The following is a 12196-nucleotide window of genomic DNA, read 5'->3' as shown; positions in this document are numbered from 1 at the left end:
TCTCAAGAGTTCAATTTGCACATCAACTGCAAATCAAGCACTACCTACTTTAACCAATACCAACCACAACACCAAACCCAAACCATCAAAATGTTCGGTCGTCGTCACCACGCCGCTCCTGTAGTCACTACTACCGCTCCCCGCCGTCGCAGAGGTCTCTTCGGCGGCCCTCGTCGCACTCATCACACCACCGCCGCTCCCATGACTACTTCTACCCGTCACCGAGGCGGTCTCTTTGGCGGAAAGCGCAGACATCATGCCACTACCACCCATCACCACCACCACACCACCGTCGCCCCTGTCCATCACCAGCAGAGGCGGCCCTCCATCGGTGACAAGATCAGTGGTGCCTTCCTGAAGTTGAAGGGAACTCTCACTGGAAGACCCGGCCAGAAGGCTGCTGGCACGAGGAGGATGCATGGCACTGATGGCCGGGGAAGCAGGAGGAGATTTTACTAAATGCATATGAATGATGGGATATGATAATGGATGTGATGGGCGCATGATGGAGATGATGGAGATACCCTGTAACAATATTGTAACTTTTGTCTGCGATTTGGGGGATAGAGCGCTTGTTTCATTTTGGCTTTTAGGAATGAGTTATGAAGCATGAATTTACTACTACGCTTACAACAACAAATCAAAACTTCTCTCAAATCCACGTTGAAATATGCAACAAGTCTGTGACTGAGCGCCTGCTGTGAGCGCCAGCTCCCTTGTTAATTGATTATGATGCCTCTACTACTACTACTACTACTACTACTACTACTACTACTACCACTACTATTACTACTACTACTACTGCTGCTGCTGCTGCTCTGGTTATTACCGACCGACCTCTCCAGGGTTCTGAGTCCGATACATTATGATCCTTGTGTCGAGTTAAAGTGAAACTGGAGAGAATCGTTAAGAAGTAGAGGCTTGCGAGATAGCTGAGTCCTCTGGACAGAAGGAGTGGACAGCGGAGGACATCGACTACTAGGTGGCTCTCCCAGTCCAACCAGCCTTCTCTGTAGGTACCCAACTACCATCAACCTGAGGGACGTATAGCATCCTCAGTCTCCCAGAGCCGCTTTCCCCTCCTTTAGGCTAACCGCTCCGTGACACGATAAAGAGGCGAAAGAAAGTTGTCATCAGCGAGGTGTGAAGGTTCCTGGGCGGTGGCCAAGTAATTGTCCGACTCTAGATACTTGAGGTTCAACCAAAGTTTTAGCTCTAGAATCACTCTAGATACCTATCCACGAACATTTAAAAGAAGGAGCTGTTTCTTTTGGAACAATCTCACTGGTTTTCACAATACCAGATCCATCAGGGAGACGTAAAGCGAGGGGAATAGAAGTCAAAATCGTTGAGCTAGATAGAATCGGGCAGTTAGGAATCAGGCTTATCTCATTCCTACGAGCGGGAATGGAGGATACACATTTATGTTTGATCTGTTACTACTATTATAAGATAATCCACCACACGTACGAGCTCAGTATAGGTTCAGAGTCAAGGTTAGGTATGTACATTAGTTCAAGTTTGAGAAGGCGCAGAGTTGGCTTTTGTGGCGACTAAAGAGTGATTTTTTGAGAAAATAAATCTTTTGTTCGAATCTCTATATCTGGGCGTAAGCCCAGATATAGAGGTACCTTGGAATACTTCTTGGTAAGTGAGTTATTCATCATCTCAGGACCACCATGGCGCATACACCGCCAACACCATACCCATTCTTCGCCATATCATAGCTACAAACCTAGCGTCTTCTATGACGCGTGAGCTGTCCTGTAACTTTTAATTGCCAGTGTCATTATTGAAGATATGCCTGACACATGGAGTGTGCTCATATCTGCTACATAGGCTCTGATACCCTTATTTGGAGGTTTTGGAAGAGATGAAGACACATTTAACTGACATTTATTTCTCACACCTACCTACCTATCTGAGCCCTATCATGTTTGTGGCAGTGTAAAAGATAGCAGTGTCCTATCTCCTCCAAGAATTAATCTGCGCGAATACGATACTGGCAGTCCAACTCAATGATTTGTCTGCGATTTTTGTCTTGAGAACTTCCGCTTGATTAGTTCAGGTAGGTATGCTTTTTGGTACTTGGATTCCCTCTTACGTGCTGATGTCAATAGATAGACTCTCTATCATCTCTTACATCACGTTGACATGGCCGGTCTGGTGAAGTTTGCTCACCACCAGCACCTGACAAAAACCATCAGCACCCCATCCCCAACCAACAAAAGCCACCAAGCCGCCAAGCCTTCCCCTTCCCAAGCATCATCTCACACCTTCCCACGTCCCTGTCCCCGGGTCCGCGAGACGCAAAGGCAAAAAGTAAGATCGATTCGATGCCGATGTGCATGTGTATGTGCCTCTCACGTATGTAATGATTATGCCTATCCCTTCTTGGCTCGCTACCACACACACACCCACACACACACAAAAGACAAGCAGTTTCAGATCTCACTTTTTTTTCCACTTCCAATAGATGCTTGCGAGATAGAGTGAGACATTGCTTTTTCCTTCTTTTACTGTTTCTTCTCCCGCGCAAAAAAAAAAAAAAAAAAACCTGGAAGTTTAGCGCCTTTGCTGCCTGTGCAGAATAAAGGCAGCTATGTATGTAAGTCCATATACGGTCATGTCTATAAATGACGATAAGTCAAGTTTTTTTTTTAAAAAAATCTAGAAAGTTAACATTAGAAAGATTAGCTAAAAAAAATGCCCGTGCCTACTGTAGCACCTGCCCGAGTTACAATTTGAGTACTTACAAGCTACCTGCTAAAGCTAGGCAAGTTACCTACTAAAGCCAGGCAAGGCTAAAGCTACATGCTATGCGCTAAGTCCTATCCACAAATAACTTTTAATTTACTATATTACTGCCGTATCCCTATTTGTGCACTATATAGTACATATTATCACTACTGCTATATTCTCTTTTGTAGTTGTAAATAACGTTTATATATAATTCTATATACAAACTGTCACGGCAGGGCAGACCACTGCGCCAAACCTGTTGTGATTGCTATCAAAAGCTACAAGTGAGCCAAGCTTCCTGGCTTGGCTCGCTCCAGTGGTATATATATGGTGACGCCGCCACAGCCGTCACATCTCCCCCCCCTCGACGAGAGCCCCCGCGAGCTGCTGCTCCAGCGAGGCCTTCGAGTGCCATTTATCATCGAGAAGAGGGCATATATATGGTAACTGAAAGTCCTACCACTCCATATACCCGAGCGCGGTCTTCCCGGCAGCAAGCTCCAGAGTACATGCAAAGCGGGCTCAGACTTTCCAAGAGCGTGGCTCGAACCCACGCTCCCGTGCAAGCTTGGCTCAAATGTCACGGCAGGGCAGACCACTGCGCCAAACCTGTTGTGATTGCTATCAAAAGCTACAAGTGAGCCAAGCTTCCTGGCTTGGCTCGCTCCAGTGGTATATATATGGTGACGCCGCCACAGCCGTCACACAAACAGCATTTTGTAATTTAAAAAAATAAAAATATACAATAATATAGTCCAGTAATTATATTTATAAAGATTTAAATTAAATACTAGTTAGATGTAGCATTTAGCGCGTAGTAATTAGTTAAAAGAGCAAAAATATAAGAGAAGTTTGGTAATCCTTGCTTATATGTGACGAACCCCTATCCAGAACCTCTGAAAGGGACACTAGTTGAAGGCACTTCTGAACAATCCTGGTTCGGTACAGCTAAACAGTGTACAACAATGGCTTGTCTCTATCACAATAGTCTGAATACCAACGATTGTGACTTGTATTGCATACTGCGGAACTGTCTATCTACACCGGCCAGTTCCTCCGTATATATAGACCCGTGGACCGTGGACCGTTGACTTACAGACGGTCCTCGGTCCGCTCCTGATTGGCCGATGCCGGACCGTGGACCGTGAGCCCCACCGCGGTCCCCGGTCCCCATCTTATTGGTCCGTTGCCCATCTGGACCGTGAGCCCCGCTCGACGGCGCGGTCCAGTCTTGATTGGTCCCTCGTGGCCCCACTGTCTTCCAGAACCGTGACATTATATAATAGCAGGTTGATAGGTAGGTGTAGCGTACAATTGGCTTTTTCCAATGTTACCTCTGGATCTTTAATTTTGGAGAACTTGCCTTATCGTCCGTTATATGTCTTAGACTAGCAGGAGGCTAACATCGGGGTAACAAATGGAGAAAATATGTAGGCGATCTGCTATAGTGAATGAGATATTGGTTCCGGATTCGAGGTAAAGATCAACGTTTCGATACAACCCCGCGTGTGTGCGTGTGTGCTGCAGTGTTTCAACCAGACTTTTGACATTTCTCCGGAAGGTACTGCAAGTCATGGGCTTGGTCTGATCTAATTTCCTTCGATGGACAACCCGCTGATCAGATCCAGAGCGTACCAGATGAGCCTAGACTTGGGGGGGTTTGGACCTCGGTAGTTTAGTTTGAGAGGGATGAGTGGTGAAAGATGAATGTGACTATGGGAGATAAGGTGATGTCGGACTTTTTTGGGTTTAGCTTCTTCACATAGTCGTCAGTAGGAAAGAGCTGAAAATCGACAACCGCGAGCTGGATGCCCAAAAGAATCCGCCATAGACGTCAGCGCAGCTCAGCCGGCAGGCAGGGGAAAGCAAGACAGAGAGAGAAAGAGATGGGGGAAAGACAGGGGAAGCAGGATCAAGTACCCCCGAATCAGAATTCCCTGACCACCGGGCAGCTTTTCGATCGGCTACCAGAAGCACAAAAAAAAACAAAAAAAGCGGGGGATCCGAGGTTGACAGTTGCAAGCTGCAAGGTGGTGGTCCCGCTTCCCCCAAAGCGATCACCACTCTTTCTTCCCCCATTTCGAACTCGGCATTCTGCTTGCGCAACTTTGTTGAAAATCTTACCCACCATGCCAAAGAGATCTACTTTCTCGGTTACTAGTAACATAGTGTAGTCTCACCCAGCATGGTATATTTATCCATGCAAGCTCGCAAGGTATCGATCATATCATATTTTTTTCTTCAGCGGGAACAAAAACCACCAACGGACGGTCGGACCCAAGGAACGGTCCGGGGGCGGGGACCGCTTGCCTGGTGTCGCGCACGCTTGTGCTGATGAATTCCTTCTTTGGAAGAAGTCTTTGTGGGAAAACCAAGCTCAGAAACATCACCAAGCTCCTCTCAGCTTAGCGTCTCTGCAAGAGACAAGACAAAAAGAAGCAATGATATCGAAGAACAGAACACATAAAAAAAGGGGTCTGTGTGCATATCACCGACACTGACTTACATGTATGTACACAGAAGAAAGAAGAAAAGAAAGCGGCCCGTGTGTGCTAGTGTATAGGCGTGCTTGTCTCAAGATCTCTCTGCAAATACGCAAGCGACCACAACTTGGAGACCACAAATCTGCTTTCGGGGAATAGCCAGCAGATCGTATACGAAGCACACTTTTCTAGGCCTTGTCCCTCATCGGCCCTCTGCAGGATCTGAAATCTGTCCTATCCAAGCTGTGTGCCGTGGCAATAGCTACACCGCAACGATGATCACGAACACAGACAAAAAGAGCTGCCGTGAAAAGTTCCAGGTGTAAGTTGCATCCTATAGGTTGTGAAAAGGGGAGGCACTGATTGACACCCAAGCCGGACGAGCAAAAAACAGCACTTTTGCTGATCTCAAGGGTAGATGCATCAAATACAGAGCGTGACTTGCCCATGCACCCTGAGCAAAAGCTGTCACAAAGCGCCTCCTACGTGGCCAGCAGCCTGGAACTTCAAACCCTCCGCTGTTGTGGTGGTGTTTGTGCTGACATCCTTGGGGTTTGCTTGCAACCACACCACCCAAACCCAAGGTCCTAGATCTGTCCAGATCGAGCGAGGCAGGTCCCCCCCCTCCGCCCTCCTTTTCTCCTACCGTTGAGGTCATCTGGCGTGTGGATATGTGTCAGTGATATTGACCGGTGTGAGACAGCCACCCACTCTCATAGTGATGATCGCTCCCCCCTTGAAGTCGGTTATTCTTCTGGAACACACAAACCCATTTCTCAAATGTACTCCCATAGGTAAAGTAATTCTTACACCTCCCTTCGGGCCTTCTAACCACAGTGCCACACTCAACCAACCACAACTTCCTGATGACTGTCACACACACAGCAACAACATCGAAGGACGAGATTACGCTCCCCCCCTCCCCATCCAGTCCACTCCAGAGAGTCCAGAATCTCTCGTTACAAAACTGCGTAACCGTAACGTTCAACAACCCCCCCCCCCGCAAACCATTGGTCTCTCCCAATCCAGTACGACTAAAACACGAAAACGGGAATCGACCACATCGAACCTCTCAGCGTGCGGGATCTGGAGTTGCTCCAACTTCCCCCAAAACCTCGGAAAGTCCACCCACTTGTCCTTGTCCAACAACAGCAACTTGATCCCGCCAAGCTCATCCTGATCTCTTGACCATCCCCTCCCCCCTCCTCCCCCTCAAAGCTGCAGGTAGAGAGACCCCAAAAGAGTGGGGGTACAAAAGTAAGGCAATGATACATGCAATACGTATGATCCGTTGCCCGAGTCACAATCACTCAGTCGTCAGCCTCATATCCTCACCATGCCCCCTCAGCCGAGAGAGAAAAGGAGGCTCAACAAGCCCAACATGCGGCCCAAGCGGACCACCAAAACAACAAAGCAAAGAGTTGTCCTACCTTAGTATACCTCGACCACGGTTGTACAGCAACAGACAAGGGAAACCCACCGTTCCGAACCTACCACTCCCCTATCCGAGCGCCCCCCCCCCAGTCCGAGCATCGGGATCCTCAAATATGCAAGTTATGTAGAAGCTATCCGACTGCCGGCTGCCATTTGACATACATCAAGCCGAAGCATCAACTGGTCCAAAAAAAAAAATCATGATATCCCCTCGCACAGAAACAGATAACACAACCCGTCGGGGATTTTCAAAAAAAAGAAAGAAAAAAAAAAGAAAGCGGGAAGGCAAAAGCAAGCACCCGTTGTCTGGCTGTTCAAAGCTAGTGCCAATCCTTCAGCCTCGACTTGTTGTTGATGACACCGCGTACCTGCCACGGATCGGTACATATCAAGGACGATTATATATATGTACGCTTCGTTTAACACACTGACTGACTGCTCGACCACGTGAGACAAATGTTGGCCACCGCCGCCTTGATTTTCCAATGGCCAAAAACACAAAAAATATCTTCTGACACGAGAATACATTTCTGAGTCTCAGTGACACATGTAAGTAGTAGGCAACCCCCAAGACCGCACCTAGGTAGGATAAGTGATGTGTCCAATGCAGAAAATCCTCGATATTTTTAGCCCAGCCATCCACCTACATATCCCCATCCCGTGACCACACTTCCAAGTCCCATCCATACTCCCCCCACACATCCGAAAAAGTCGGTGGATATCCTGCCTGCATTAGAAGCGAATGCGGGTTTTACCTATCTTTCTTCAGTCCTTGACAACGCAAAACCCGATGTGTCTTTGACCGTTGGAAAAACTCAAACAAGGCTATATGGGGCCGGAGTTGACGTAGTAAATCAATTCCCACACCCTGGCTGCTGCGGAATCGATAAAATCCTCCCAAGATCGGTCGGGTCAGATCAGATCAGATGCGATGGAAATCAGATCGGGAAAAAAAAAAATTACCCATCAGATGCGATGGACTGTGGGGTGCGCAGCAGCCCGCGGGAACGGACGGGTTGAGATAAGAGATTTTGTGAGATCGATGGGGGGAAAAACACACACAATTCTCTTTTTAGGCTGAACAGAACACATCCAATTGAGACAGCACAATAGTAGTAGGTGAGATTCGGTATGTATCGATGTAATGCATGTGCATTTTTATCAACCCGACATGTATGTAGTAGGCTTCTTCTTGTTCGAGAAAATTGGCCGAACCTGTCAAAGCTGTCAACGTCAGAGCCATCAGTCTCAATAATTCTGCCTGCAGCGGGCTAACGACATGCCACATGGCAGGAAGACCTGGTGACTGATATTCAGCGAGATACTGCTGCCCCCTCCCCGCCAAAGTCCCCCAACCTCCAACACTTGCCAACGGACTCGTGCTAGTGGTCAACACACGAGAAACAGAACTTGGATCTCGTCATGCGGATGCGATGGAGAGGCGAATAAATTGGATGATCGGATGCAAGGCGTCCTTTCCAACGTTGCAATCCCCATCGTCGACCGCGTCAGAACAGAACATGGAGCACGGTTCCCCGTGCCCCCACCGCCCCCACCCCTCTTTTTCCAGCCAATCTGGCTTCTGGAAAGGTCGCCGGCGAAGCTGATAATCCTCTGAACTAGTCCGGAGCTCGGCAGGCTCGTGGGACGGGCAAGGGTGGGCAGCGAACCATGAAACCGGACAGGGAGGGTTGTTGGTCAGTGGGGTCGGCCAGTAATTAAGGTACCTGTGAGTACATTGAGGGGGGGCCAGCGCGACATCGGTCTCGATGGAACCCAGTGGGAAGGTCGCGAGATGTGATTTCCTGCAGATATCGCCTGATCTGGGATGCGGCTACGGACCCCCGCACCAATGGCAGGAATTGGGACTTTGGCTTATTCAGGAACCATTCCCGATCCAGAGCCCATCCCCTTGGACGGCCACAGAGTGTGAGGGCTGCGAGAACGCAACCACCGCTGACTTAAGCAGAGTTGTATTTGTGCGAGGTTTGCCGTATCCCCAGGCTGCCACATCGGACATCTGCGGGATGGTGTTGGACCTAGGGTGAGTATGGGATCCTCGTAGAGAGAGACCGCACGATACGAAGAACTTGTGGAAGAGCGGTTGGTGGTAGGTAGGCTCGGGAAGAAGGCTTCGATGAAGATGTGTCGGTAAGAACGGCCACTTGTTCCCAGTTATTCCGGTCTCTTGCACCCACAACTGCCGGCCGTTGGGTGGATGTCTCGTTGTGTCGATCTCACGTATTCGCTTTCCTCTGGCCCGTTGGGTCCCCACACGAGATCAAGATGGCTAGCGTGATAAAAGCAACCGTTAAGAAAACCTGTCCATATCCGATCCTGGTCTGGTCGATAGTGCGTTTTAGCTGTCAGGGTCTTGATGAACAGCAGGCCAGAAAGGGGAAAAGAGCGATGGTGCCTTCAGGTTCGGGTGCCTGAATGTTTTCTGAAGAAATCACTGGGGATCTATCGGATCAGCATGTTTTGAAACTCGACGAGCAGAGAGCACAGAGCCCGGATGCTGTTCCGTCCAATTCTCCCCGCTGTGGGGCCTTGGGCACGCACACATCTCACTGGTCAGTCCTGGGCTCGGTGTTCGTTTTGTGATGGCTGACGAGGCACAGCGATGGGGAAAAGGGAAAGTGATGACAGGTGAGTGGCAGATGCAGAGAAGAATGCCAGGGGCGCAGAATTCCTGTTTCTGACAGATGCAAGAGCGGTTGAGATCATCGGCACACTGTACACCTCTCACTGCTGGGAAGCTTCAGATGTACACAGTGCGGGCGTTGGTGGTATTTTTAGGACGAACGGTTTCATCGTCCACCAGGCCCAAGCGTGGAACAAAAAGCGGGTCAAGGCAGACAGGGACCGCGACACTAGATAGGTGACCCTCTTCCCGCGGCATGTAATAAAATGATGATATCCGTTCCCGGCTGTTGTTGGTTCGATCTCCCAGAGTTGCGGGTTGATTGATGATGATGCTGTTGATGCTGCTGTTGCTTCTCCAGGTAGCATTCTGCCGAAAGTTCTCGAGAAAGCATAGGTACACTACCACCGCCACTGCTTCTGTTGTCCGAAGAGGAATATCCTGCAAATTGCGGGGAGATACCTAATACCTATTACCTCACAATCACGTGCCGTACATGCAAATATCGAACATATCGACGCCATCTTTCCCGTCCCGCGCGGTTCTCCCCCGAAGCCGATCCACCGTTCATCATCTGACTTTACCCGTGAATGTTGCCCGTTTCAGCGATTTTTTTCTTGTTGCAGACAGCTCTTTGGCCTGCAGGAAAATAATCAGCCAATGCTGATAGGGCCAACCCGTCTGCCCGTGGAGTTGCAGAGCGGGGAAAACAGATTGGGCCGCTCACAAAACCGAGCTTGGCGGGACTTTTCGGGTGCGTTGCATTATCCACTGATTCCATCATCCCATCTGCCCATATTCCACCCATCCACGCTCTCGACAAGGCCCAAGCCCGGCCGATTCGGCCATTCGATTAGCGAGAAAAATCCAGCAAACCGCAACCTTTCAGCACGCAGGCCTGCCAGCCTAGCGCCATGCACTGTGGCACTCAAGATTGGCCGTGTCCTTTCATCTCATGACCCTTGCCCGTCAGCGGGGACACCAGGCCAGATCCGATCGATGAGAAACCCCTTGTGGCCCAATCCTTCGGCTCAAACCGCTCCCTCGAAATCCTCAGGGTATCCGGTGGTACAACCCAGCAAGAGCCCACGTGCTGGTGTTGGAACAGCGTCGTATTCCTCGTGTGCGAACCTCCTGAATCCATCACGACACGACCCTCGCGGCGGCCCCACGCTGGGAGACCCGGAGATTTGGAGGGGCGAGAGGATGGAGCGGATGCGATACCTGACACTATTCCCGCTTGGAGATTCGTCATAAAAGCCAGAATTCGATAGAGGGAATTTCATGCTGGACGGGGGCCCGCCTCTTCTGACCAGGATGAGGCCTTTTCATTCACCTCGCTCGGCATATCTCTGGGAGCCGCTGGTAGCAACAACACCGCACTGTTTGTATCACGCACCAGAGTGCCAACTCATATGGCTGAGTGCACCTGGGAGCAGTGTGATGCCACAGCCCATTCGTCGAGGCGGAGATAGAGAGGTCGGAATACTACCCCTCCATCAGGTGAGTTTGTCAGGTCAGCGGCTGCCAGACCAGCCGCCTTGGGCGCTGGCATCCTTTGACAGATGCCGGGACTGGAAAACTGCCAACCGTTGGCAATTTTCCCTCTGCTGAGCCCTCCAGCGGACCACGGAGCCGACTGAAAAGTAGGGAACTGCTTATGCACATTCTCCGCCGAGATACCGGTACCGATCGCTGGGGAAATCGGCAGTATGCTATGCTCGGAGTGCCCCGACTGGACCAGTGAGCAACCACTGGATAGAACTCCTCAATAGCTCACAGCTACGACGCTGTTCCACAGCGCCCTGTGACAGCACATTCAAGCAGAGCCAGACGGCCGGCCAGATAGTATAAACAGCGGTTGTATTGGAACAAAGGCGTCATCTCATCCGTCCCATCCATCTGGTCTGGCTGGGATTGCCGTTTACAGCAACGATTTACACGACAAAGGGGGCTAAGACCAGGGATCTCGATCTAGCATAGGGGGCAGTCACAGACATTTTCCTTCTAGAATGTGACGCCAAGCCGGGCAAACACCAGGGTGAAATCGTGCGATAGTGATGAATTGGCCTCGGCAGAGTCAGAGATTCCCTACCGAAAACCCATCACAGAAACAAGTGCTCTCCAGCTGTTGTTGGTGCAGCCTCTGTTGCCGCCCTGAGCGACCCGACAAATAGGTCCGTAACATAAGCTTAACCAGACTTCTATACACTATGACGCTGGGCGTGTTTGCTGCTGCCTGGATGTTTCCTTATCTGCCCAACATGCCACCTAGTACACACGTACAATAGCTACCTTACGTACGCGCTCAAAAGCTGACCTATGGTGGAGGCACAGTGGCACGATACGGCACCCAGATCGGGGGGCGATGTCCGATCCGATAGCCAGATCTTCTGTGTGCGGGGACAGAGGCCGTGTACATACGGATAGAAATGTGAGCCGCCCTCTTGAATGCGGCAGACAATGGCAGCAGCTCGGGACGACGGCGGAACTTGCCATTTGATCAAACAATGATTGTGGTTGAGACTGTTATCTGTCATGTTCTTCTAATAACGTGACTCGAAAAGGATCCTGCAGATCGAAATGCACCCACCTTGGAGACCTTGGGGGGTGTTTCCTTGTCAGCTGGCGTTTTTTTTTTGTTTTTTTGTTTTTTTTTTTGCTGGGCGCTGACGTTTTCCTTCTTCTGTCGAGGAGGAAGCGACGACACAGTTCGAAGCCAAAAAGAGCACACGGTACGGTGACGGGGTGTCGACATCTCCTGGTACCGCCAAGTACCCGTGGACAAAGTGGACTCGGCAGGAAGCCGGCCAACCAGGCGACAAGGTTCGCCCTCACCGCATCGGGCTGGGGTACCAAATTCCTGGCTGACCAAAATCCCAGCCAGCATCGC

General features: G+C 50.1%; 1 protein-coding gene across 1 annotated transcript; it reads left to right on the top strand.

Moving 5' to 3' along the window:
* Nucleotides 1–90: 90 nt before the first annotated feature.
* Nucleotides 91–459, top strand: QC762_201890 (uncharacterized protein; the record flags this gene model as incomplete). The annotated part of the gene is made up of 1 exon (XM_062887078.1): nt 91–459. One exon carries the CDS (start codon nt 91–93, stop codon nt 457–459), a length of 369 nt encoding a protein of 122 aa, XP_062746863.1.
* Nucleotides 460–12196: the final 11737 nt, after the last annotated feature.

Source organism: Podospora pseudocomata, assembly GCF_035222375.1.
Source record: "Podospora pseudocomata strain CBS 415.72m chromosome 2 map unlocalized CBS415.72m_2, whole genome shotgun sequence".
NCBI lineage: Eukaryota > Fungi > Ascomycota > Sordariomycetes > Sordariales > Podosporaceae > Podospora > Podospora pseudocomata.
The sequence above is the reverse complement of the archived record's forward strand: the minus strand, read 5'-3'. Positions and strand labels throughout refer to the sequence as shown.